Source organism: Gobio gobio, assembly GCF_949357685.1.
Source record: "Gobio gobio genome assembly, chromosome: 13".
Classification (NCBI taxonomy): domain Eukaryota; kingdom Metazoa; phylum Chordata; class Actinopteri; order Cypriniformes; family Gobionidae; genus Gobio; species Gobio gobio.
In genome coordinates this window covers 3,940,520-3,967,395 of record NC_137106.1, presented here as the reverse complement: position 1 = coordinate 3,967,395, position 26,876 = coordinate 3,940,520, and the positions used below count along the sequence as shown (strand labels likewise).

At 37.6% G+C, this 26,876-nt stretch overlaps 1 protein-coding gene across 2 annotated transcripts in view; it reads left to right on the top strand.

Moving 5' to 3' along the window:
* Positions 1–26,876, top strand: part of dnajc17 (DnaJ (Hsp40) homolog, subfamily C, member 17) — a 105,092-nt gene that overhangs the window by 11,328 nt on the left and 66,888 nt on the right. For both annotated transcript variants that reach the window (XR_013817766.1, XM_079833205.1), the window contains exons 3-8: positions 696–754; positions 877–964; positions 1,050–1,126; positions 6,159–6,252; positions 12,383–12,432; positions 24,579–24,656. Coding sequence is in view for 1 of the 2 variants with exons in the window: in XM_079833205.1 (XP_079689331.1) it covers positions 696–754; positions 877–964; positions 1,050–1,126; positions 6,159–6,252; positions 12,383–12,432; positions 24,579–24,656 (446 nt within the window). In the remaining variant the exon portion in view is untranslated. The remainder of the gene's footprint in view (positions 1–695; positions 755–876; positions 965–1,049; positions 1,127–6,158; positions 6,253–12,382; positions 12,433–24,578; positions 24,657–26,876) is intronic.

Sequence of the window (26,876 nt, the reverse complement as noted above, 5' to 3'; positions counted from 1 at the left end):
TATATATATATATATATATATATATATATATATATATATATATATATATATATATATATATATATATATATATATATATATATATATATATATATATATATATATATATAAATGTGTATATGTATATGTTAATTTATTATTGTTCATATTTGTATGTATATTTTAATGATTTGTTTTGGCACAATGGGGTGACGTGGGGTAAAAATGTCCAATTGTATTAGGCTTTGTCTTTTTTAATGCTTTATAAAAGAATAAAAACAAACAATAATAAATAATTTAAAAATATTTTGATAAACTTTGCATTTATGTGTTAATACTTTATTATTGTTATTATTATTTTTAAGTATATGTTTTTATGCATAAAAGGATAATCGGTAATATGCAAAAAAAATTCAATTATACTTTTTTTAATGCTTTGGCAAAGATTAATACAATAAATAAATTATTTTTAAAAAGTTCTAGGTATTGTGTTTAGACGCACACTTAACTTTCAGACGCTAAACATTATGAACACATCATCACAACAACCTCATTAACATATGACCGCCCATTTACATATCATTACTTATTCAGTATTGAGCAACGTGAGCATCCACCTCTTCAAAATGGTCTTTTGTAGGTTTGAAACGGTTCTTAAGGATGGGAAAGATGTCTCTGGTCTAGATGAATGAATGTTGTGTTTGTCTGTTGTGCAGCGGAGCTCTTCCACCAGCTGTCCCAGGCTCTGGAGGTGCTGACTGATGCCGCTGCCAAGGTCAGAATCATTAGGAAATCTTTCTATATGCATTGTAAAACTCAACTATGCATTTACATTGTCCATGTCATCTTGCGGTTATTTATCAGTATGATCATTTGTTCATTCGCTCGTTCTTTCAGGCTGCCTACGACAAGGTCCGTGCTGCTAAAAAACAAGCCGAGGAGAGAAACCGAAAGCTCGATGACAAGAGGAAGAAGATTAAACTGGGTCAGCTGCTCTTCCTCCAGTTGATTGGCTGTCAGTGTAGTGCACACTGAAACTGATTGGCTCTTGATTGGTTTGTGTTTTGTAGATTTGGAGGCGCGTGAACGGCGGGCAGAGACTGTAAAAACAGAAGAGGTTAAAGTCACCCGCACGTTAGAAGAGGAGGTGAGAGCTTCGAGATTAAGTGTGTCCGCCCAACACAAGGCTTTTTTAGTTGTAAGACTCCTAACAAAGTTACACTTGGAAGCCCTTTGTAGTTGTTTTGGATGCATTTTGTTCTGTGACTAGTAACCAAGGAAACATTGCCCCTATTATGGATTTTTGTAACACTACATGAAACTGGGCCATCTGACCAATCAGAGCAGAGTCGACCAATCACGTTTGTGTTGTCACATGTTTGTTGTCACATGTTTTGTGTTGTCACGTCACGTTTGTGTTGTCACATGTTTGTTGTCACATGTTTTGTGTTGTCACATGTTTTGTGTTGTCACGTCACATGTTTGTGTTGTCACGTCACATGTTTGTTTGTCACATGTTTTTTGTTGTCACGTTTGTGTCACCATGTTTGTGTCGTCACATCTTTGGGTTACACTTTATTTTGATAGTCCACTTTAAACATTCTACTAACTATAAGTAACTTTGCAACTACATGTCAACTAACTGTCATTAGAGTATTAGTTGACTGTCAGTAGACTGGTAGGTTATCTTTAGGTGTTAGGGTTCGGGTTAGTAGAATAAGTTGAATTGTAGTTACCAAGTTACTTATAGTCAGTAGAATGTCTGTTGGGGGACCAACAAAATAAAGTTTTAGTAAATATTAATCAGACAGTCTACAAATACTCTAAAGACAGTTAGTTGACATGTAGTTGCAAAGTTACTTATAGTTAGTAGAATGTCTAAAGTGGACTATCAAAATAAAGTGTTACCCATCTTTGTGTCTGTCACATGTTTGTGTCGTCACGTTTGTTTGTGTCACATGTTTGTGTCATCACATGTTTGTTTGTGTCATGTTTGTGTCGTCACATGTTTGTGTTGTCACACGTTTTGTGTTGTCACATGTTTTGTGTCGTCACATGTTTTGTCGTCACAAGTTTTGTGTCGTCACACGCTTTGTCGTCACATGTTTTGTCATCAAATGTTTTGTGTCGTCACATGTTTTGTGTCGTCACGTTTTGTGTCGTCAAATGTTTTGTCGTCACATGTTGGTGTTGTCACATGTTTTGTGTTGTCACATGTTTTGTGTTGTCACATGTTTTGTGTTGTCACATGTTTTGTGTCGTCACATGTTTTGTGTTGTCACATGTTTTGTGTCGTCAAATGTTTTGTGTTGTCACATGTTTTGTGTTGTCACGTCACATGTTTGTGTTGTCACATGTTTGTTTGTCACATGTTTGTTTGTCACATGTTTTTTGTTGTCACGTTTGTGTCACCATGTTTGTGTCGTCACATGTTTGTGTCGTCACATTTTTGTTTGTGTCGTCACAGGTTTTGTATTGTCACATGTTTTGTGTCATCACATGTTTTGTCGTCGCATGTTTTGTGTCGTCACACGTTTTGTCGTCACACGTTTTGTCGTCACATGTTTTGTGTCGTTAAATGTTTTGTGTCGTCACATGTTTTGTGTCGTCACATGTTTTGTGTCATCACATGTTTTGTGTCATCACATGTTTTGTGTCATCACACGTTTTGTGTCGTCACATGTTTTGTGTCATCACACGTTTTGTGTCGTCACATGTTGGTGTTGTCACATGTTTTGTGTCATCACATGTTTTGTGTCATCACACGTTTTGTGTCGTCACATGTTTTGTGTCATCACACGTTTTGTGTCGTCACATGTTGGTGTTGTCACATGTTTTGTGTCTTCACACGTTTTGTCGTCACGTTTTGTGTCGTTAAATGTTTTGTGTCGTCACATGTTTTGTGTCGTCACGTTTTGTGTCGTCACATGTTTTGTGTCATCACATGTTTTGTATTGTCACATGTTTTGTGTCATCACATGTTTTGTCGTCGCATGTTTTGTGTCGTCACGTTTTGTCGTCACGTTTTGTGTCGTCACACGTTTTGTCGTCACACGTTTTGTCGTCACATGTTTTGTGTCGTTAAATGTTTTGTGTCGTCACATGTTTTGTGTCGTCACATGTTTTGTGTCGTCACATGTTTTGTGTCGTCACATGTTTTGTGTCATCACATGTTTTGTGTCATCACACGTTTTGTGTCGTCACATGTTTTGTGTCATCACACGTTTTGTGTCGTCACATGTTGGTGTTGTCACATGTTTTGTGTCATCACATGTTTTGTGTCATCACATGTTTTGTGTCATCACACGTTTTGTGTCGTCACATGTTTTGTGTCATCACACGTTTTGTGTCGTCACATGTTGGTGTTGTCACATGTTTTGTGTCTTCACACGTTTTGTCGTCACATGTTTTGTGTCGTTAAATGTTTTGTGTCGTCACATGTTTTGTGTCGTCACGTTTTGTGTCGTCACATGTTTTGTCATCACATGTTTTGTCATCACATGTTTTGTGTCATCACATGTTTTGTGTCGTCACATGTTTTGTGTCATCACACGTTTTGTGTCGTCACATGTTGGTGTTGTCACATGTTTTGTGTCTTCACATGTTTTTTGTCGTCACCATGTTTTTTTGTCACGTGTTTGTGTCACGTGTTTGTGTCACATGTTTGTTTGTGTTGTCACATGTTTGTGACCGATCTTTCGATTATTGCAATTTAATAATTATTTAATCAACACATCATCCTCAATAAACCCGTCTCCGGCGTCATTGCCTCCGATCTTTCGAATATTCTGATCTATTATGACCTCTGACCTGTAAAGTTGTCAGAATAATAATCATACGCTGTTTGTTAATTGGCCAGAGGAGAACTGCCCCCCCCGACTGAGCCTGTTTTCTCCCAAGATTTATTTTTCTCCATTATGCTCCTGATGGGGATTTGGTTGCCTCTGGCTTGGCGTGCTCAGTTGGGGACACTACGTTTTTCAACTAAATATCCAAATAAATCTAATTATTAAACTAAATTAACCATATAAACTAAATTACTGATCTAATTACTGATCTAAAGCCCACATTGTCACTGTATGATAATTGAAATGAGCTGATGACATCAGTGTTTTCTCCAGAACGGCTGTACGGCCGAATCAAATTATGCTGCATTATTTTCCTGTTCAACACTGTGAAGCTGCTTTGAAACAATCTGCATTGTTAAAAGCGCTATATAAATAATGTTGATAAATAAAGTTGACTTGATTTGACTTGACTTTGTGTCACGTTTTGTGTTGTCACATGTTTTGTGTTGTCACATGTTTGTGTTTTCACGGTTTTTTTGTTTCATGTTTGTGTTGTCACGTGTTTGTGTTGTCACGTGTTTGTGTTGTCACATGTTTTGTGTTGTCACATGTTTTGTGTTGTCACATGTTTGTGTCGTCACGTTTTTTTTGTCTCATGTTTTTTTTGTCTCATGTTTGTGTTGTCACGTGTTTGTGTTGTCAGTGTTTGTGTCACATGTTTGTGTCACGTGTTTTTTGTTGTCACGTGTTTGTGTTGTCACATGTTTGTTTGTCACATGTTTGTGTCACCATGTTTTGTGTTGTCACATGTTTGTGTCGTCACGTTTTTTTTGTCTCATGTTTGTGTTGTCACGTGTTTGTGTTGTCACATGTTTTGTGTTGTCACATGTTTGTGTTTTCACGTTTTTTTTGTTTCATGTTTGTGTTGTCACGTGTTTGTGTTGTCACGTGTTTGTGTTGTCACATGTTTTGTGTTGTCACATGTTTTGTGTTGTCACATGTTTGTGTCGTCACGTTTGTGTTGTCACTTGTTTGTGTTGTCACGTGTTTGTGTTGTCACGTGTTTGTGTTGTCAGTGTTTGTGTCACATGTTTGTGTCACATGTTTTTTGTTGTCACGTGTTTGTGTTGTCACATGTTTGTTTGTCACATGTTTGTGTCACCATGTTTTGTGTTGTCACATGTTTGTGTCGTCACGTTTTTGTCTCATGTTTGTGGTGTCACGTTTGTATGTGTCACGTGTTTATGTGTCACGTGTTTGTGTTGTCACATGTTTGTTTGTCACGTTTGTGTCACCATGTTTTGTGTCGTCACATGTTTGTGTCGTCAAATGTTTGTTTGTCACATGTTTGTGTCATGTGTTGTCACGTGTTTGTGTTGTCACATGTTTTTTGTTGTCACATGTTTTTTGTTGTCACATGTTTTTTGTTGTCACGTGTTTTGTGTTGTCACATGTTTCTTGTTGTCATGTGTTTTGTTTTGTCACGTGTTTGTGTTGTCACGTGTTTGTGTTGTCACGTGTTTGTGTTGTCACATGTTTGTGTCACATGTTTTTTGTTGTCACATGTTTGTTTGTCACATGTTTGTGTCACATTTTTTTTGTTGTCACATGTTTGTTTGTCGCATGTTTGTGTCACCATGTTTTGTGTTGTCACATGTTTTGTGTTGTCTCATGTTTGTGTCGTCTCATGTTTGTGTCGTCACATGTTTGTTTGTCACATGTTTGTGTCACCATGTTTTGTGTTGTCACATGTTTGTGTCGTCACATGTTTCTTTGTGTCACATGTTTGTGTCATGTGTTTGTCACATGTTTGTGTCGTCACATGTTTTGACATTACACTTTTAACATTAACTAACGCACATAAACATTACCTGAGGTGATCATTGCCATGTTTTGTGTTGTTGTTCCAGCTCGTCGCGGCTGGTTAGGACAAAAACTCTGATTAACATGGACAAGTCGCCTTTTATCGCGTGTCGCAGCGTCGTATCGCGTGTAGTTAGGACATGGTCTTACCCCCAACACTGTTCACACCTATAGAAATGTAGCAAATTGTGAAAATGGTCAGTTCTGAATTTAAATCTTGCAATTCTAACCTTTTTTCTTGATATCTCAGTAAAAAAAGCAACAGAATTATGAGGTAAAAAGTCACATTGAGCTGTTTTTAAAGCTTTCTGTGCTTCAGAGCTGCAGTGCTGCTGGGTTTGATTAGCGAGCGGCCGATAGGTGTCAGTGTTTGGCTTGTGTGTGCTCTGAGTGACGGGTTACTGCAGGTCAGTCTGTAGGAATCGCTCGAGGACATTCTACTGGCACACAGTATTGTTTTGTTTTTGCATATAATAACTCCAGGAATGTGTGTGTGTGTGTGTGTGGTTGCGTGTCTCTGTGTTGTAGATCGCCCGTCTGAGGGAGGAGGGTTCACGAGAACTACAGGAGCAGCAGAGACTCATACGAGAGCAGATCCAGAGAGAGACACACGCACACACAGGTGCTTACACACACACACACACACATTAATGCGTTGGGCAGATGCTTCAATCCTAAGAGATTTGCATTGCACTGAAAGCATACCTTTTACCTGTTATGTTTAAAAAATGCGCTATGTTGCTGTAGCTCAAGTGGAAGAGCATGGGCATAAATTGCAAATCTGGAAAATCACTCATTTTCATTTATTGTTTCCTCAACAGTTCAAGAATCATGTTTATGTGCATTTAAAGCTTTGCCCAGTAGTTAGTTTTATTGTGATAGTTGTGTTGATTTCTGATCAGAAAACACTGCTCACAGCTGCTGCATTTGCTTTATAATCAAACCTAAAAACCAGTGCAGGGAGTATACATAGGTACAGTAACACTGTCCTTATTACTGGAAATACAGATTGTATGCCAGAGTTTGGGATGCCAGTTTATCACACCGTCTCTAGTAGATGGTTTCAGTCTCATCTGAGCACTTCATTTGTGATTCTGTCAGTGATGCAGCTTCATAAAAGGGCTGTTATTGAAGGATGAAGAAGGTAATTGTTGGAGATCGACCGATACCAGTTATTTGCATGTTTATGTGCCTGATAACTGATATATAGAACCGATATTTAATTGTTTTATTTCTGTTTTTGACCATTATGACCACTCTCTGTGAATCTAATAAAACCGATACCTGATTATGGAAAAATGCTTAAATATCGGGAAAAATATCGGTATAACCGATATATAGAACCAAAATTTAATTATTATATTTCTGTTTTTGACCATTATAACAGCAGCACTGAACTGAACAAACACTTTTATTTAACACCTTTTAAATACTGTATTTCTGAAATTTCACTCCCTCATTGCATACAAAACAAAACACACTTTGAAATCAATAAATAAAGTCTGAAAGAGTGCCAAAAAATGTATTATAAAGTAGTTTTAAAATAAAATCTTTGATCAGGTAACGAATATTGCATGTAAAAAGCATTCTAACAAATTAAAAAAAACAAAAACATAAAAAGCGGATGGTGCACAAGATGGCGCCATTTATCTGTGAATCCGATAAAACCTGATAACTGATTAAAGTGTATGGCAATATGTCAACTTAGTCAAACCGTCAAAAGATGCTTTAAAAGTTTAAAACTTTTTAAAGCTCTGTTAGTGGGCGAGGGGCAGTGCATGAACTGCAGCATCTCCAGCAGCACAGAGCTGCCCTGTGGACGCCTGTCTGTAAATAATGCCGGGGAAAAAATATATCGGCGAACGCAAATATCGGGCCTATACATCGGACGAACACTAATTATGACCACTCTCTGTGAATCTGATAAAACCGATACCCGATTATGGAAATATTCTTAAATATTGGGGAAAATATCGGTAGAACCGATATATAGAACCAATATTTAATTGTTGTTTTATTTCTGTTTTTGACCATTATGACCACTCTCTATGAATCTAATAAAACCAATACCCGATTATGGAAAAATTCTTAAATATTGGGAAAAATATCGGGAACCCACTTTATATTAGGTGGCCTTAACTTCTATGTACTAACATTTTAATTAATAATTTGATACAATGCACTTATTGTGTACATACATGTTTTTACATTGTACTTAGATTTTTAAAAATACCTGCATGTAATTATATCTGTAATTAATTTCTGTAGTTACATTTGTAATTACACAATTGACACTTCCCTTACAACTAACCCTACCCTTAAACTTACCCATCCCACCACACCTGTCCCTAACTCTACCCATATCCCACCTCAATATCAGCAAAAGTGTTTTGCAATACAATATGAACACAATAAGTACATTGTACTTATTTTTTGATGCAAGTACAAAGTAGTTAAGGCCACCTAATATAAAGTGGGGCCAATATCGGTATAACCGATATATAGAACTGATATTTAATTGTTGTTTTATTTCAGTTTTTGACCATTATGACCACTATCTGTGAATCTGATAAAACCAATACCTGATTATGGAAAAATGCTTAAATATCGGAAAAATATCGGTATAACCGATATATATTTATTTCTGTTTTTGACCATTATAACAGCAGCACTGAACACTTTTTAAATACTAAGATGGATTACCAGACCTGCCAACATGTACGCATTTTTCGTACTAGGCACGCATTTTGACCCTTTGGTACGCTTGTACGATTCGCTGCTCTCTATGTACGCATTTTGTTGCATCTCGCATTTCGGCGGTTTCAGTGCAGTCTATGACGTTGATTCTGCTGCTGAGCCACAGCGTGAAAGTGGAGTGAAAAGCTGTCGGCCAATCAGAGCGCTTCATTTTAACCCTCCGCTTACATGCCCGCCCCTCCTAGACAAATGATTCGAGCCCGCGCCGCGCGCGTTCGTTTCATTTCAGTGCCTCAAGCAAGCTAGGCAGGCCGGATAACTGCAGGCTTGCATGCCATGGCTGAACCGCTGTTGGCGGTTACAGCCGCGGTTGACTTGACGAAAAATTATATTTGAATAATTTTTTTGGGCGAGTGGCGGTTGAACCAATCAAATGGAAAAAAATATATACATTCTTAAATATTGTTACAGTGCACTAAGCAAACCTGCAAGCTATGAGCCCAGCTGTCAGTATGGAGGCCTAGGCTTCTTCTCGTAGATATTTTAAAACAGCCAGTCATTGGGGAATAGGCATTTAAAACATAGACAGATTATGGAGTGATATAAAAATGGCATCGGGCAATGGCAGCGCGAGATGTTCAGAAGAACGCAAGAGCTAAACTTCTAAGCTCAATAACATCCACAGCAACAAAAAAAAAAAAAAAAATAAGGTAAGAAAAATAGTCGAAAAAAAGTTGCCCATCGTTTATTAGCAGATGTGCAAGGCAAGCGGGCAAGTTTTGGGGTTGTTATGGATAATTAAAATATGAACATGCACGTTGCACAGTTGTGCTGTTGACTTTCAGCAAATTTTAGTGAATGAATAGAGTTGGCGTTTCTGTAATATCAAAGCTCCATAATTAGTTTCTTGTATGATTTTGTTTGGCCTGCTGGTATAAAATGAATTAACGTAACTGTTGTATTGTGTTGCGTCGCATCTTGCCACATTCAATGTAGAAAGCATTGCTTTCGTTTGAGGGTGCTTAACTCGCACCAGGTGTAGACAAAAAGTTACCTGATTGTGACAGATGGTCGAATTCACATGACCCATTATAAATTAGCATTATAGTCTGCCATAGCCTATACCCTATAGTATCAAAAAGACCAAACTCTGATGCAGGGAAGATGAAAAATGGGGATAAAGACAGAGGTAAAGTGATGTAATGAATGAACAGTTTATCAAATTGCATAGTATTAAGATACTAGTAAATGAATGGCAGTTATTTTTACCTTAAACTTTATGCTAACAATTGTGCTGGGTTGTCTAGAGAGGCACCAGACAGTGTGACTTTACCTTAATCTTGTCAGATTTTTTTAACGCATGGAATATCAGTTTTGTATGAATGTTTTTACTCTACAGTTGTGTAGTTGTGTTAAATTATATACATTTTTATTTATTAATTAAAATTCATATTTAATTTGATTAAATATTAAATTAAATGTACATGTAAATTTGTAATAATGGTCTATTTATATAATAGCAACATTTTATGTCAAATTCAAATAAAATATCTACTACTTCATTCATAGTGAAAATATGAAATGTGCCATAGTTTAGTGGAAGATTGCTGCCATCTACTGGAAAACAAACACTGTTGCTAGTGAACACGGTAGTTTGTTATTAATCTTACTATTTGTGTTTAATCTGTCTTTGGTTCTATTTTTGTATGACGTTTAACCATCATCAGCCTTTTTTGTTTATAATATCCTGAACACAATGATGGGTGTGCAGTAACTGTATAACATTTATGGGTGTACTCATAAAGTTTCTTCAAGGTTGGCAGGTCTGGATTACTAGTTATTTTTTGGTGCCCCCCCCCCCCCCTTCCCTTTACGGGCAATAAAGATGGACGACAGCTTGAGCGACTCCCAAATGTGCTCAACTACAACAACTCTTCCTCTTCTCAACATGTTCCCGGGGGCGGGGTTATGTAAATGTTAGGGTTAGTGATGTCACTAACTCGTTGTAGTCCCTACGAGCCGTTTTTTGTAGTCCTTAAAAAGAGATTTCTGTAAAAGAAAATATCTCCCGTCGTAACTTTGTTGTTGTTTATGCTCAAACATAGGGATGAAACGATTACCGGTTTCACGATAAACCACGATAAAATTTAGTGACGGTTAGTAATATCGTATAAAATTTTATTATCATTAAAACCGCGTGTGATTATCACGGTTGTGAAAACTCGCGGTAAGTCTTGTCCAGTCAGCGTCAGCGTCAGTCTGGCGCAGCGCATCGCTGTTTTCTGAATGAGAAGAAATGGCAGAAGGCAGTGACAGCACTCGGGGGATTGTTCAGCCTCTAAAAGGACCAAATCTGAGGCGTGGTCATATTTTGGCTTTTACAAAAGTCCTGAGGGAAACTTAATCTAAGATGGTCACCCTGTATGCAGAACATGCCAGAATAAAGTCGCTGTAATAGGGGGAACGCTTCAAAACTACGAACCCAAGGCAAGTGGACTTTGACCTCAATACCAAAACTACGTCTGGCAAATTATAACGTGAAGCGAACGAACAAATTCAGTCAAGACTAAGGTGACATTTAAGGGATAATAATCAGGGCTTGACATTAACAACCGCCCTTTGCGGGTGTAACTTTATTTCGGCTGCACACTAGCCACTCTGGCTGTTGAACTTATAATAGTCTTCTCAAAATCCATCTGTTATAATCGCGTTGCGCATTATAAACACTCACACGTGTTTCTGTTGAGTTTATGAATGCAATGTCTCATAATCAGAGGCGTTCAGATTAGCAGAGTTTTGTTCAGAGCGCGCACGCCGCTCTCACGCTGAAATCTGCACTCAAAGCAACGAAAAACGTGCGATGTACGCAAGAAATTCACTCACTCAGCATACAGAGGTTGACTGTTTTTGTTCTATTTCAGCAGCGAAAATGGTTTAAAAAACACAGCAGAACCACAGCGCATCTGATATGACTGGCATAACGCTGGCGAATTTAGGGACCGTCTGTAAAGTTACATACAACATTGAAACGTGTATAACGTTACCAAACTTCACTAGCATTTGAAGAAACTGTCAAATCATATGGAAATATGGATATGCATTATTTCACTTGGATACTGTTTGGGCTCTAACACAAAATATGCTAGATTTAAATGCATCATAGCTGAACACTGATGAGAATATTTCTTGAGAATATATTTACAGAGATAATATTAGAGATGATATTTACGACAAATTATTATTATTTATGCATTATGCGTTGCTATTGACGACGGCCATTAAGTAAAGAAATCCCACAGAATCTAGCTTAAAAAAGTGCTCAGAGCTGCTTTAGTTATTTGTTGTTTGTTGAATTTCAAATATAAAACTTGTTGAAATGTTTTAAGTGTGTGCATCGGTTCTTTTTGAACACTTTCATCTCGTTTGAACAAAACCGTGATAATATTGATAATCGTGATAATTTGGGTCACTATAATCGTGATGTTAAATTTCCATACCGTTTCATCCCTACTCAAACAGAATCATAATCAACCACCCCTTTAACATTCTGATATCGCCTAGAATATTGAAAAAATACAAATAAATTCCAAGCAGCAAATATTAATCTAAACAACAGAAACAGGATATTGAGGAAACACAACTGGTTTATACAGGAAAACTCGCATGAGGTCCTTAGATCCTTCATCTCCAGTGTTTAATGTCTCTTTATTATTAAGACATCGGATGCATAAACATCTCACGCACATAGGTGCTGATGGGAAAATCACAGTGGGTAGGAGAGACGCTATCCATTATAAAACGCGTCACTGAGGGACAATGAAAGTGCTGATGAAACCCAGGCGGCCCATGTGAGGATGATGTATAGAATGGTTGGAGGCGTCTGCGCTGAAACGGCTTTCACCTCTCCCAGACCGCTCTTCTGCACGCTAGTGGGGCTCTCAGAGGGTCGGGACAGGAGCTTGTTTCATAGATGATTGAATGAGAGCATGAGACTGTGATTTCTAACTCGTGTTTCCTTTCTGTTTTCTCCATGCATCCTCATTTGTCCTTCACAGACTCTTCAACAGGACGTCAGGACAGCAAAGATGTGACCCCTAAACTGAAGGTACTGCTTGTGTGCGCTTTTCATGCGTGAGGAACCACATGGAAAAATAAATTAATACAGAATTTGATAGTTCTGCCTTTGTGCTTACAAACAACATCAACACCAGAGCAACTGTGTAGCAATGCAGTTGGTCACAGTTAGGTAGGGCGATATGGCTGAAAACTGTATCACGTTATAAGTGCTTCATATCGGTCGATATGATAATTATTGATATTTTTATGACCTATTTAAAATAAGGACCAGGAGAAAAATATTTTACATTTAAACATTTTTTATTTTAAACTTAACCTTCCTCTGATTATAATCCCCTCACTTATAAAGGCAGACATGTGACAACACCAAAGTATGACGACACAAACGTGACAAAACAAAACATGTGACGACACAAACATGTGACGACACAAAATGTGACAACACAAAACGTGACGACACAAACATGTGACAAAACAAAACATGTGACGACACAAAACGTGACGACACAAAACGTGACAATACAAACATGTGACAATACAAACATGTGACTACACAAAACGTGACGACACAAACGTGACAAAACAAAACGTGACGACACAAACATGTGACGACACAAAACGTGACGACACAAAACATGACGACACAAAACGTGACGACACAAACATGTGACAAAACAAAACATGTGACGACACAAAACGTGACGACACAAAACGTGACAATACAAACATGTGACAATACAAACATGTGACTACACAAAACGTGACGACACAAACGTGACAAAACAAAACGTGACGACACAAACATGTGACGACACAAACATGTGATGACACAAACATGTGACGACACAAACATGTGACGACACAAAACGTGACGACACAAACATGTGACAAAACAAAACATGTGACGATACAAAACATGACGACACAAAACGTGACGACACAAACGTGACAAAACAAAACGTGACGACACAAACATGTGACGACACAAACATGTGACGACACAAAACGTGACGACACAAACATGTGACAAAACAAAACATGTGACGACACAAACATGTGACAACACAAAACGTGACGACACAAACGTGACAAAACAAAACGTGACAATACAAACATGTGACAACACAAAACGTGACAATACAAACATGTGACAACACAAAACGTGACGACACAAACGTGACAAAACAAAACGTGACAATACAAACATGTGACAACACAAAACGTGACAATACAAACATGTGACAACACAAAACATGTGACAACACAAAACATGTGACGACACAAAACGTGACAATACAAACATGTGACAATACAAACATGTGACAATACAAACATGTGACAATACAAACATGTGACGACACAAACATGTGACGACACAAACATGTGACGACACAAAACGTGACGACACAAACATGTGACGACACAAAACGTGACGACACAAAACGTGACGACACAAAACGTGACAATACAAACATGTGACAACACAAAACGTGACGACACAAACATGTGACGACACAAAACATGTGACGACACAAACATGTGACAACACAAAACGTGACGACACAAACCAAATCGTGACGACACAAACATGTGACGACACAAAACATGTGACGACACAAAACATGTGACGACACAAAACGTGACGACACAAAACGTGACGACACAAACATGTGACGACACAAAACGTGACGACACAAACGTGACGACACAAACATGTGACGACACAAACATGTGACAACACAAACATGTGACAACACAAAACATGTGACGACACAGACATGTGACGACACAAACATGTGACGACACAAACATGTGACGACACAAACATGTGACAATACAAACATGTGACGACACAAACATGTGACGACACAAAACATGTGACGACACAAAACATGTGACGACACAAAACATGTGACGACACAAAACATGTGACGACACAAAACATGTGACGACACAAAACGTGACGACACAAACATGTGACAACACAAACGTGACAATACAAAGCATGTGACAAAACAAACATGTGACAACACAAAACGTGACAATACAAACATGTGACAACACAAAACATGTGACAACACAAAACATGTGACGACACAAAACGTGACAATACAAACATGTGACAATACAAACATGTGACAATACAAACATGTGACAATACAAACATGTGACAACACAAAACGTGACGACACAAACATGTGACAATACAAACATGTGACAACACAAAACATGTGACGACACAAACATGTGACAATACAAACATGTGACAATACAAACATGTGACAGCACAAAACATGCGACAACACAAACATGTGATGACACAAAACATGTGACAAAAAACATGTGACGACACAAACATGTGACGACACAAACATGTGACGACACAAACATGTGACGACACAAATCATGTGACGACACAAAACGTGACAATACAAAACGTGACGACACAAACATGTGACGACACAAAACATGTGACGACACAAACATGTGACGACACAAAACATGTGACGACACAAACATGTGACAACACAAAACATGTGACGACACAAACATGTGACGACACCAAACATGTGACGACACCAACATGTGACGACACAAAACATGTGACAACACAAAACATGTGACAACACAAACATGTAACAATACAAAACGTGTGACAATACAAACATGTGATGACACAAACATGTGACGACAAACATGTGGCATGTGACACAAACAAACGTGACGTGACAACACAAACAAACATGTGACAACACAAACATGTGACAACACAAACATGTGAAAATACAAACATGTGACAACACAAACATGTGAAAATACAAACATGTGGCATGTGACACAAACAAACGTGACAACACAAACAAATGTGACAACACAAACATGTGACAACACAAAACATGTGACAACACAAAACGTGACAATACAAACATGTGACAACACAAAATATGTGACAATACAAACATGTGACAACACAAAATATGTGACAACACAAAATATGTGACAACACAAAACGTGACAATACAAACATGTGACAACACAAAATATGTGACAATACATACATGTGACAACACAAAATATGTGACAACACAAAATATGTGACAATACAAACATGTGACAACACAAACATGTGACAATACAAACGTGACAACACAAACATGTGGCATGTGACACAAACAAACGTGACGTGACAACACAAACAAACATGTGACAACACAAACATGTGACAACACAAAACATGCGACAACACAAAACGTGACAATACAAACCTGTGACAACACAAAATGTGACAATACAAACATGTGACAACACAAAATATGTGACAATACAAACATGTGACAACACAAAACGTGACAATACAAACATGTGACAACGCAAAATATGTGACAACACAATCATGTGACAATACAAACGTGACAATACAAACATGTGACAACACAAACATGTGGCATGTGACACAAACAAACGTGACGTGACGACACAAACAAACATGTGACAACACAAACGTGACAACACAAAACATGCGACAACACAAAACGTGACAATACAAACATGTGACAACACAAAATATGTGACAATACAAACATGTGACAACACAAAATATGTGACAACACAAAATATGTGACAATACAAACATGTGACAACACAAAACGTGACAATACAAACATGTGACAACACAAAATATGTGACAATACAAACGTGACAACACAAAATATGTGACAACACAAACATGCGACAATACAAACATGTGACAACACAAACATGTGGCATGTGACACAAACAAACGTGACGTGACAACACAAACAAACATGTGACAACACAAACATGTGACAACACAAACGTGACAACACAAAACATGCGACAACACAAACGTGACAACACAAAACATGCGACAACACAAAACGTGACAATACAAACATGTGACAACACAAAATATGTGACAATACAAACATGTGACGACACAAAACGTGACAATACAAACATGTGACAACACAAAATATGTGACAATACAAACGTGACAACACAAAATATGTGACAACACAAACATGCAACAATACAAACATGTGACAACACAAACATGTGGCATGTGACACAAACAAACGTGACGTGACAACACAAACAAACATGTGACAACACAAACATGTGACAACACAAACATGTGACAACACAAACGTGACAACACAAAACATGCGACAACACAAAACGTGACAACACAAAACATGCGACAACACAAAACGTGACAATACAAACATGTGACAATACAAACATGTGACAACACAAAACGTGACAATACAAACATGTGACACAAACAAACATGTGACAAGACGTGACAACACAAACATGTGACAACACAAAACATGTGAGGAACCACATTGAAAAATAAATTAAACAGGAGTTTGGAGGTCTGGAGCTCTTGACTCTGCAGAAAGTTGTCGACTTCTGTGACCCTCAGCATGCGCTGACCCCGCTCTTTGTGGCTGAGTTGCTGTTCTTCCCAATCGCTTCCACTTTGTTATAATACATCATGTGTATACTAGTATGAACTTTAGGATGGAGATGAGATCAAGTGTGTCTCGGACAACATTCTTCAGCTTTCTAATGGACATCACTCAAACTCGATGACCCATAATTCTCATTAATGTTCATTCCCCCTGCGATCCTTTCTGTTCCCGTCCTTCAGTGTCATCGTATCGTCTGGAGAATATATAACTAAGTAAAACAAGCAGGGCTGTATTTCCTTTGGAAGGCGTTCAGTTTTCTTAAATGAAGGCTGAATGGGGACGTTAGCTAATGTGTTTATGTGTTTAATCTCATTATTGTGATCCTCCGGTGAATTACCTTCATGTTTGTGCGCTCGATCAGGACAAATAAACACTAGAGTTGAATTAGAAGAAACGCATTACGTGAGATTTGGCTTGAACCCTGTTGTAAATAGTTTCCCCAGCAGCCTCTGATGGATCAGCGGAGAAAGGCTCGTCCCGCTGTGTTTCAGACACGTATATTTGTCTTTAGAGCTGATTCGTCTTGACTTCCGTCTGATTAAACGAGCACAGGCCCTTTAAAGCACATTAGTCTTGCTCTTTCAATGGGCCACAATTAAAGCCGATTCCTCCAGCGGTGCTCGTGTTCGGCTTCTCGGTTACACAGCTGATCAATATTGCGTTACACTTGATTATCGTGGCCCGTCTGATGTAATTGAAACCTTGTGAGCACATGGTTATGGTGCAGCATCTGAAAAATACAACCAATACTGTGTATGAGGTGCAAGGAGACACTTTTTGGGTGAATCTTACCCAAAATATAAATTATGTGTGGGGTCTTTTTTGAAAGAAGTGCTCATCAAGGTTGCATTTATTTGATCTAAAATACAATAAAATAGTGAAATATTATTTAAACCAGATGCTTTCTATGTGAATATATTGTAAAGTGTAGTTTTTTTTAAATATATATTCCTAAAAATATGAAGCAGCACAACTTTTTTGATATTGATTAGAGCCCGACCGATAAAGGATTTTTAAGGCCGATACAAATATTTGGTCACTTAAAAATCCGATATTCCGATATATCAGCCGATATATATAAAAAATAAAAAAATAAAATAACAGAAACGCGTAAAAAAACACAAACAGATTTCCCTTATACATCAGTTATTTGTAGTTATTCATGATCCCTCAGCCTCTCTAAAATAATATGATAATGCAGTTTAAAAATAAACTTGTTTGTTTTATTGTTACAACAGAACAGAGGAACATAAAATATATTAAAGTTCTGATAAATAAAATGTATAAAAATACAAACTTAAGATATGAAACTTAAAGTCGTTTGGACGAAAACACAATAGGCTAACAAAAACAAAAAATCAAAGTTACCAGTATTAATAGATGTGGTAAGCTTTATAAATATAACTTTTAGCAAGACTGGAAAAAAAAATATTCAGTTAAGTTCTAGAAGTTCTGATAAATAACAACAACAGCAAAACATAAACTATATACAGTATAAATATGAGCCACCTTATAATTACAATGTCAACTTGCTTATCCCTTTACATGCACTTTTAATTCTATCCATCAAGCTACCACAAACCATTTTCAATCATCATTTGCTGCCTGCCTTCTAAAATCTACTAACGTTACTGATGATGACTCGTGTAATCCATTATTTGACTCGTTAATGCGGCGTCTGAACTAAGTCACGCACTTTCGTTCACTCTTCTCACTCTTGAGAGGTGTTTCGTCCGGTTTTTTTATTTTTAAAAAAATATTCATTTATCGGCCATCATAAATGCCGATACCGATAGTTTGGAAAAAGCCTAATATCGGCCGATAATATCGGCCCGCCGATATATCGGTCGGGCTCTAATATTGATAATGTTTCTTGTGCATATGAGAATGATTTGTGAAGGATAAACACTAGAGTTGGTACCAAATTTAGTACCTGAGAACGCATCTGGTCATATACACTAGTGTGTGTGAATATTAAACTGCAAAAAGACTGTTTACGAATCCTGCGTGTCTCTGTGCGAATGATTGGAGCAGATTTGCCAGTTTTATTTACCTCACACACACACACACACACACACACACACACACACACACACACACACACACACACACACACACACACACACACACACACACACACACACACACACACACACACACACACACACACACACACACACACACACACACACAGACACACACACACACACACACACACTCTCAGCGTGTCGGTCGCATGTTTCCATCTCTGCCGTCTCATATGAGGATATGAATGCTCGAACATTATCCCCAGAGCCACTGAGAATCACTTCATGAGCATTTTACCGTTTCATTTGAGAAGAACTACCGTCATAAACACAAAGATCCTCACGGCAACCCGTCAAAATAAAAGTCCAGTTTATCTTGACAAATACATCACATCTCAATGTAGTAATAATAAAATGGACACTAATATAATAATAATAAATTATTAATACTTTATATTTTAAGTAATAAATAAAAAAATTTGTTCATGTTTTAATTTTAAAGGCCTGTACACACCGGGACGAATATCGCGCGCGCTTATCGCCAGCGTTTTTCGTGCCGTTTTTCGGCGCGTCTTGAGTGTTCACACCCAAGCGATTTTCACTGGCGCCGAGTGAACGTGCACATTCAGTCGATGCGCTCCCGGTACACAAGATGGTGCTGCGGCACTTTAAGCCTCTGACACTCGCTTGTCACACAGAAGGAGAAGAGAGACAGTATTTACGTGCTTGCCAAAACCATAGACATATTATGTCTATGGACAAAACCATTCACACACTTTTAGCTAACTGGCAAGCAGCATTAGCAGTTCATCTTCTTCTTTGTCTACTTACTACTTCTTCGTCGTATCAATATGTGTTCGGCAAGACCGTTTTGTGCTTGAGCGCCACCAAGTCGTGTTTTACTGTCACTTCAGCAGCTCCAGGCACGTGAACAAAAGCGCCGATCTCATTGGTCGGATAGTTTTTTACGCGCCGCGTCAAAATAAAAAAACGAACCCGAGGCGTTTTTTTAAAAATGACGCTTTTACGCCTGCCGTTTTGCGTGTCGGTGTGCACACTCACATTGGCGCCCATTGTTTAGTCCCGAGGCGTTAAACGTCGGCGATAAACGCGTGCGAAAATCGTCCCGGTGTGAACAGGCCTTAACTGTATAAAGCTCTGTTGTGCAGCACTATAATTTTTTTTTTTTTAATGTCTTATGTCTTCATTTGATTACCAGAAAGTACACAACACTGAATTTGTGGGAAATCTTTTCATAGAAATGAAGTTAAAAAGAAAAAATAATAATATGGTTGTTTTTATTAATTAAATTATGTAGCTAGTAGCCTACTATTTACTAGTAAATATTACAGTCTACAAACATCACAGACAATATGCCAGAGCTGCCCTGGTCTCTGTCTGCCAATGTCAATAACACTTCTATAATCAATTCACAGTTTCTGCACAGTTATTGATGTAAACATCCCTAAAGTACCGGAAAAAGGTACCGGTGCCGGTTAAAATGTGAACGGCAACCGTAACCATGAGTGCAGCGGCACAATTATATTACACAGCGCCTGATAATAGTCCCAGCACTCTCTGTGTGAGCCGGTTGTCACGTTGGTTATGTTGACGGAAGTTCGCCTATTTTCAGGCGCTGTGTAATATCATTGCGCCGCTGCACTCATGGGACGGCTACAGCTCTTGATTATTACGCAGGAATGAGAGTATAGTTCTTAGACATATCTGCCTAGAAAACTTCTCATTTCCCGTCAGCCTTAGCACACGATGCAACTACAGAAGAGTCAAGTTTTAATTAGGAAAAATATCCAAACTCTTTGGTCATTTTTTGAGCGAGATGCTAACGGTCTAATCAGATTCAATTATCTATGGACGTTTTCACAGCTGAAAGTCCGCACCAAGGTCCGAACCGAAGTTCATGTTTTGATAGATTTTATACATTGGGTTAGTTTTGGTTTGGTTTCACATTGCAGTTATGCGAGTGCACTAGAGAACTGTACATGACGTACTTGCGTCCACTCGTCATCATCTATGTGGGCGGCATCTTCACATTGATTGGTTTGTAAACGGACGTGCGTCTGACGCGTCTTTGACAAGAATGAAGGAACGCACGCGTATCACTGTCACTAGTGAACAGTGAAGCATTGCTTGACTATTTTCTTTTCGTTACGTTTTAAAAGTGGACATTTCAAGCTTTCTATACTCATATTTCTCATGTGTGTGAGGCAGTATCTGCTGAGTTTGGGTTTATTTGAGACCCGCTCCAGTTCATGTGCAAAGCATGTGATCGCTCCCGCGATTATTGTCTGCTATAGACTATTTGCTTCTTATTTATTAAATCAGGCAATTATCTGATTAAACGTTGATTAAAATTAAGATGCTATTCATACAAAACGAAATTCACTTTAAAGAAAGGCTTTCTACAAAACTGAATGAAGTGGTCAAAATAATTTCTGACCGTCTGTCTTCTGACGTATTGCACATCTTTTCACTTTTCATAATCAGTGTAGCCTAGATGAAGTTAAAAAATAACATTATAAGATTTAAACTTCCTGTAAATGCTCTGAATGTACAAACCATACAGAAATCGCTTTCACACTAGAAACAAACCGAACCTTTTTTCAGTTTGATCCAGACTGAGTCTTCCTCTTTTCGTCGGACCAAATTTCGTCTGTTTGGTGCGGACCGTGGTCCGAGGTTCACACCTGTAATTTTTATTCGGACCAAACTGAAAAGTCTGAAAATCCAGACCAAACAAGGTAGGTGTGAAAGCGCCCAATGCTAAGCAATGCTAGAAGTGCTCAGACCCGGAGATCGGCTGAATGGATTCGACAACGTTCAAACTCAACTGTTTAACTCTAGGGGAGACGGAAAATGAGCCTATTTACAAAAATAGTGGCATGTTAAAACGTAGCAAAATGACTGAACAGCACCAGAAGATTAATTCCAAATAATGTCACCACACTGTAAAAAATTTAAGGCCTCTCCAATTCAAAATTTTCTAGTGAGCGATCACATCTAAATTTTTCAATTGGCCAAATTGTATTTCTGTGAATTGAACTTTATCCATTGTGGCAACAGTCTGTTAACATGGGCTCAATTAGAAATAATATGTTGAGCCAATGGAAAAATTTAATTTACCAACACTGTAAAAAATGTCAGGCCTCTCCAATTATTTATAATAAATATAAATTAAACATACATTTTCTAGTCACCGATCACATCTAAATTTTTCAATTTGGCCAACTAAAAAATTTAGATGTGATCGCTCACTAGAAAATTTTGAATTGGAGAAATGTTTTACAGTGAAACTGTGAGATTGGTCCAATTAAATATTTTAAATTGTAGTAACAATTGTTTATTTCTCACTGTCCAAAAAGACAAAAATGACTAAAAACATAAATATATTAAGCAAAATACAGAAACAGGCAACAGGGTTGACATTTTATCACATTACTTTACTTTATTAACAAGTAAATTCCAACACAGGATATTTGGTGAAAATACCTTATTTTCAATAAGGAAAACTCTGAATATTCAAGAAGTTTCTGCATAACAGGATGTCTTAATGTGGTGAAGAAAACGCGGCATAGGCTAAAAACCTGCAAATAAAAATAAAAACATAACATTAATGACAAAGTTCCCCAGCATCACATCTGGCAAGTGACAGAACAGAAGTTACTTAATGAGGATGAAACGAATTAACGGACGAATAAGAAAATCACGAGCTTGACGTGTTTGATGTTAAAAGGCAATAACTCAAGCCCTGAAAGAGGCCGACGCCAAACGCAATCTAACGGCACCGTGTTCAACGGTCGCATGGCGCACATATCACACAAATGACTTAATTTACTTATTACCTATTATTTTAGACATATTAAGACATGAGGAAAATAAAAATATTGGCTACCATTAGACAATTATGTGGTAAACAAGAACACACTCATGAAAACAATGAATGCATGAACTCGTGATTCTACAAAATGTCTTTTAAACTTCATACCCGGTCATGAAGAAAAACTCTGGAGAATAATTTAAGTGCTCAATACTCACCAACGTCTTTGTGAGATGAATATCTCTATTCTCTTGAGAATGTTTGTTTCGTTCTTCAGCACCTGCTGGTTCGGCTCCGCTCGCGCTGCCGCTCCCGCGCTCCGCATTTGAAATCTCCACACGAACTGTTTTTCTCAAGCGCATTTTACGCATGCGTTTACAATTTTGTTCGTCCAACATGGATTTTTCACTTCGACTTCATAGATTGACTGAGCACAATTAAATATGTTCAGTGAATATACAATTTTAATTTTGAGTGAAGACCTTAAGCTATGATTAGTACAATGCAAAGTTTTGCATGGGGATAATTATTTGGAAGTAATTTATTGGGCCAATATGTAATGATCAATTTTCACAATTTTTCCCAAAACATTTTTTTTTACAGTGCATATTCTAGAGAATGTTGCTTTCTTGTCATCACTTTGCTGCTGCAACTGTCATGAAAACTTGAAATAAATACAAAAAGGTTGTAAAATAGTCTTTATTTAACATGAAACTTAATTTCTTCTTCTTTTTATTATTTTGTGGTAAAATATTTGTGCTTTAAATTTTGTGATAAAGTAAAAAATGATGTTTTATGTAAAAATAACATTTATTTAGGATAATATTTTCTGAAAATAACGTCAATTTTAAGAGCTTTTTATTGCATGAGCTTTACTGTCATGAAAATGTAATAAATTCTTTAAAAAAGTTCCTAAAATAAACTTTACATTATATTTTACAGTGGTTAAATATTTGTGATTACATAAACTCAAAATCAAAAGAAACAAGTCAAAAATTGTTTTATGTAAAATAACATTTATTTAAGAACCAATGGGGGAATTATTACATGAGAGAAACTTGCGATAAATACAAAAAGGTTGAAAAATAGTCTTTATTTAACATAAAACTTAATTTCTTCTTGTTTATTTAACATAAAACTTAATTTCTTCTTGTTTTTTATAATTTTGTGTTCAAATATTTGTGCTTTTAAATTTTGTGATAAAGTAAAAAATGATGTTTCATGTAAAAATAACATTTATTTAGGAGCTAAATAAAGCTAAAATGTGATAAATCCTAAAACTAGACTTTATTTTCCAAATAAATCATGATTTCTTATTTCTTTCTTTTGGTTTTGTAGTTAAATTGTGGTTATATATTTTGTGATCATATTTGAACACAAAAAATCCAAAGAAAGAAATAAGACGATATAATATTTTCAGAAAATAACGTCAATTTTAAGACCTTTTTATTGCATGAGCTTGCATATGACAATGTAATCAATTCTTTAAAAAATTTCCTAAAATAAACTTAACATTATATTTTACAGTGGTTTAGATTAAATTTTGTGATAACCACAAAATCAAAAGAAACAAGTCAAAAATTATGTTATGTAAAATAACATTTATTTAAGACCCTGTGGGGGAATTATTACATGAGAGAAACTTTGCAAATAAAGACAAAATAGTCTTTATTTAACATTAAAACTTGATTTTTTTGTATTATTTCGTGGTTAAATGTTGTGATCACATTTAACAACAAAACCCAAAGAAAGAAGTACAAATGATGGTTTATGTAAAATAACTTTGCCGCTGTGTTTTTCCTCTCGTCCTCAGCTGAAGTGGAAGTGTAAAAAAGACGACGCCAGTAACGCCGGCTATTCTCACGAATGTCTTCAGAGCCTCTTTCAAAAGGTGAGGAGTCTGAGAGAGTTGTGTCTTCCTCTCCATCCAGTGTTCAGTGTGTTAACCCTTTAAGACCTAAGGGTATTTTTACAATTAATTTTCCGCCTGGTGTTATGTACTAAAAAAGCTTGTAAAACATCAACCCTGTTGTGCACAGACAATTGACACACCTCTTTTTTTTCAAGACAAGTTGCACTATCAGTATATGTGTGTTGCATTGATGTCACCTGAATATAAAATAAGTTATGGGACCATAAAGACAAATGAAAACATAAAACGGAAATTGAATCACTCAAATATTTATTGAAAACACACACAAATAAATAAAAGCTAAGCATATTTCCTCTGGAAAACAGTTTGTTCAAGTCTTTGGAATCCTGGAACTCAGGAATAAACATGAGAACTTATACAGAACCAAAACTATTTACATTTTTCCAAAAAAAGTCCAGGCGCTTTTGGCCTCTTTGGATTTTGGATATTTACTGGTGCCAAGCCTCAAAACAGCTCCTATCAGGAACTTCTCCTCAAACTTTTTCCTCAAACTTTCTCCACAAAACTACTAAAAACTGCAGCGCGTCTCTCTCTCTCTCTCTCTCTCTCTCTCCTCAACACTAGCCGTGCGTCTCTCTCTCTCTCTCTCCTCAACACTAGCCGTGCGTCTCTCTCTCTCTCTCTCTCTCTCCTCAACACTAGCCGTGCGTCTCTCTCTCTCTCTCTCTCTCTCTCTCTCTCTCTCCTCAACACTAGCCGTGCGTCTCTCTCTCTCTCTCTCCTCAACACTAGCCGTGCGTCTCTCTCTCTCTCTCTCTCTCTCCTCAACACTAGCCGTGCGTCTCTCTCTCTCTCTCTCTCTCTCTCTCTCTCTCCTCAACACTAGCCGTGCGTCTCTCTCTCTCTCTCTCTCTCTCTCTCTCTCTCCTCAACACTAGCCATGCGTCTATCTCTCCACAATAACAGAGCTGTGGTTCATGCGTAATGACGCACACCAACGTGGATGACGGATCAGCCTGTCATTGGTCAAACCCTCATCCAAAATGGCAGCTAGCATCGCGCTAGCGGCAAAAATGACGGAAAATTTATAAATTATGGACAACAAGTGGATATATCTTGGATGTAAGCGTTTTGATTTATTGCTGAACAACTCCAAAAAGATGCACATGTTCCAGGCTGGATAGAAAACCTTCTGTAAAGGCTACAAAGACACCAAAGACACCCCCGTGATGGCTAGCTCGTTAGCTTTCTGCTGGAAAAAACGGTAAGAAAATCGATAAAAGTTTCATGAAATATAGATATTTATCGGAGGTGACGTCGTGGGCGATGCCGTCGGGCTCAGTGTGTTAAAGGTGTGTGAGAAAGTGACCTTGTGTGTGAACGAGCTGTTTTCTGCTCTTATTGAGCAGGTCTGCTGTCCAGCGCCGCAGGTTTCAGGTCTGCATGACATCAGCCGTTAAAAGCTTTTATTTCCCCCCGTGTGTGAGCAATATTAAGTTTTATAGCTGCGAGACGCCGAAGGCAGCGAGTGCACATGCCACCGTTACGACCGGCTTCATGGACACGTTTAGTGCCGTCAGGGGACTCAGGAAATGTGCTCTTCACATGCGAACGCTGCTACTCCCGCCTCGATGCTCTGACGTCAGGCTGTGTTCTCTGCAATTGTCCCTCTACACGCACCTCTTTATGGGCATCAGCGTAAACGGCTCGCAAACCTGCGGAACAACTGGAGGTGAAGGCGAGGTTTGGGCTCTGTGAACAGGTCAAGCCCATTGGAAATGTTTGGATGTATGATTAGGCTCCCATTGGGATGCTCTGTTTGTCAACCGAAATACACTCTCACTGCTTTTCCCAGGCAGCGGTGATCCTCAGAAACATCTTCCCGTACTGACGCTCATGGCGAAATACAAGGGTGAACCTGTCCGGAAGAAAGAAAGAAATAAGACATTATGTTTTTTGTCAAATAACATCTAGGACGGTCATGAACATGAGGCAATGCCATAAATCCTTTAAAAAGCTCCTATAATAGACTTTATTTTGCATAATTTATTGTTTCTTATTATTTTTTAATTATTTTGTTTTATTATTTTATTATTAAAGATCTTTTATGTAAAATAATGTCTATTTAAGCCCTTTTTACTGTCGTGAAAATTGGACAGTGCAATAAATCCTAAAAAAATAGCTTTATTTAACATAAAACATAATTTCTTCTTATTGTTTTTTCATTATTTTATGGCT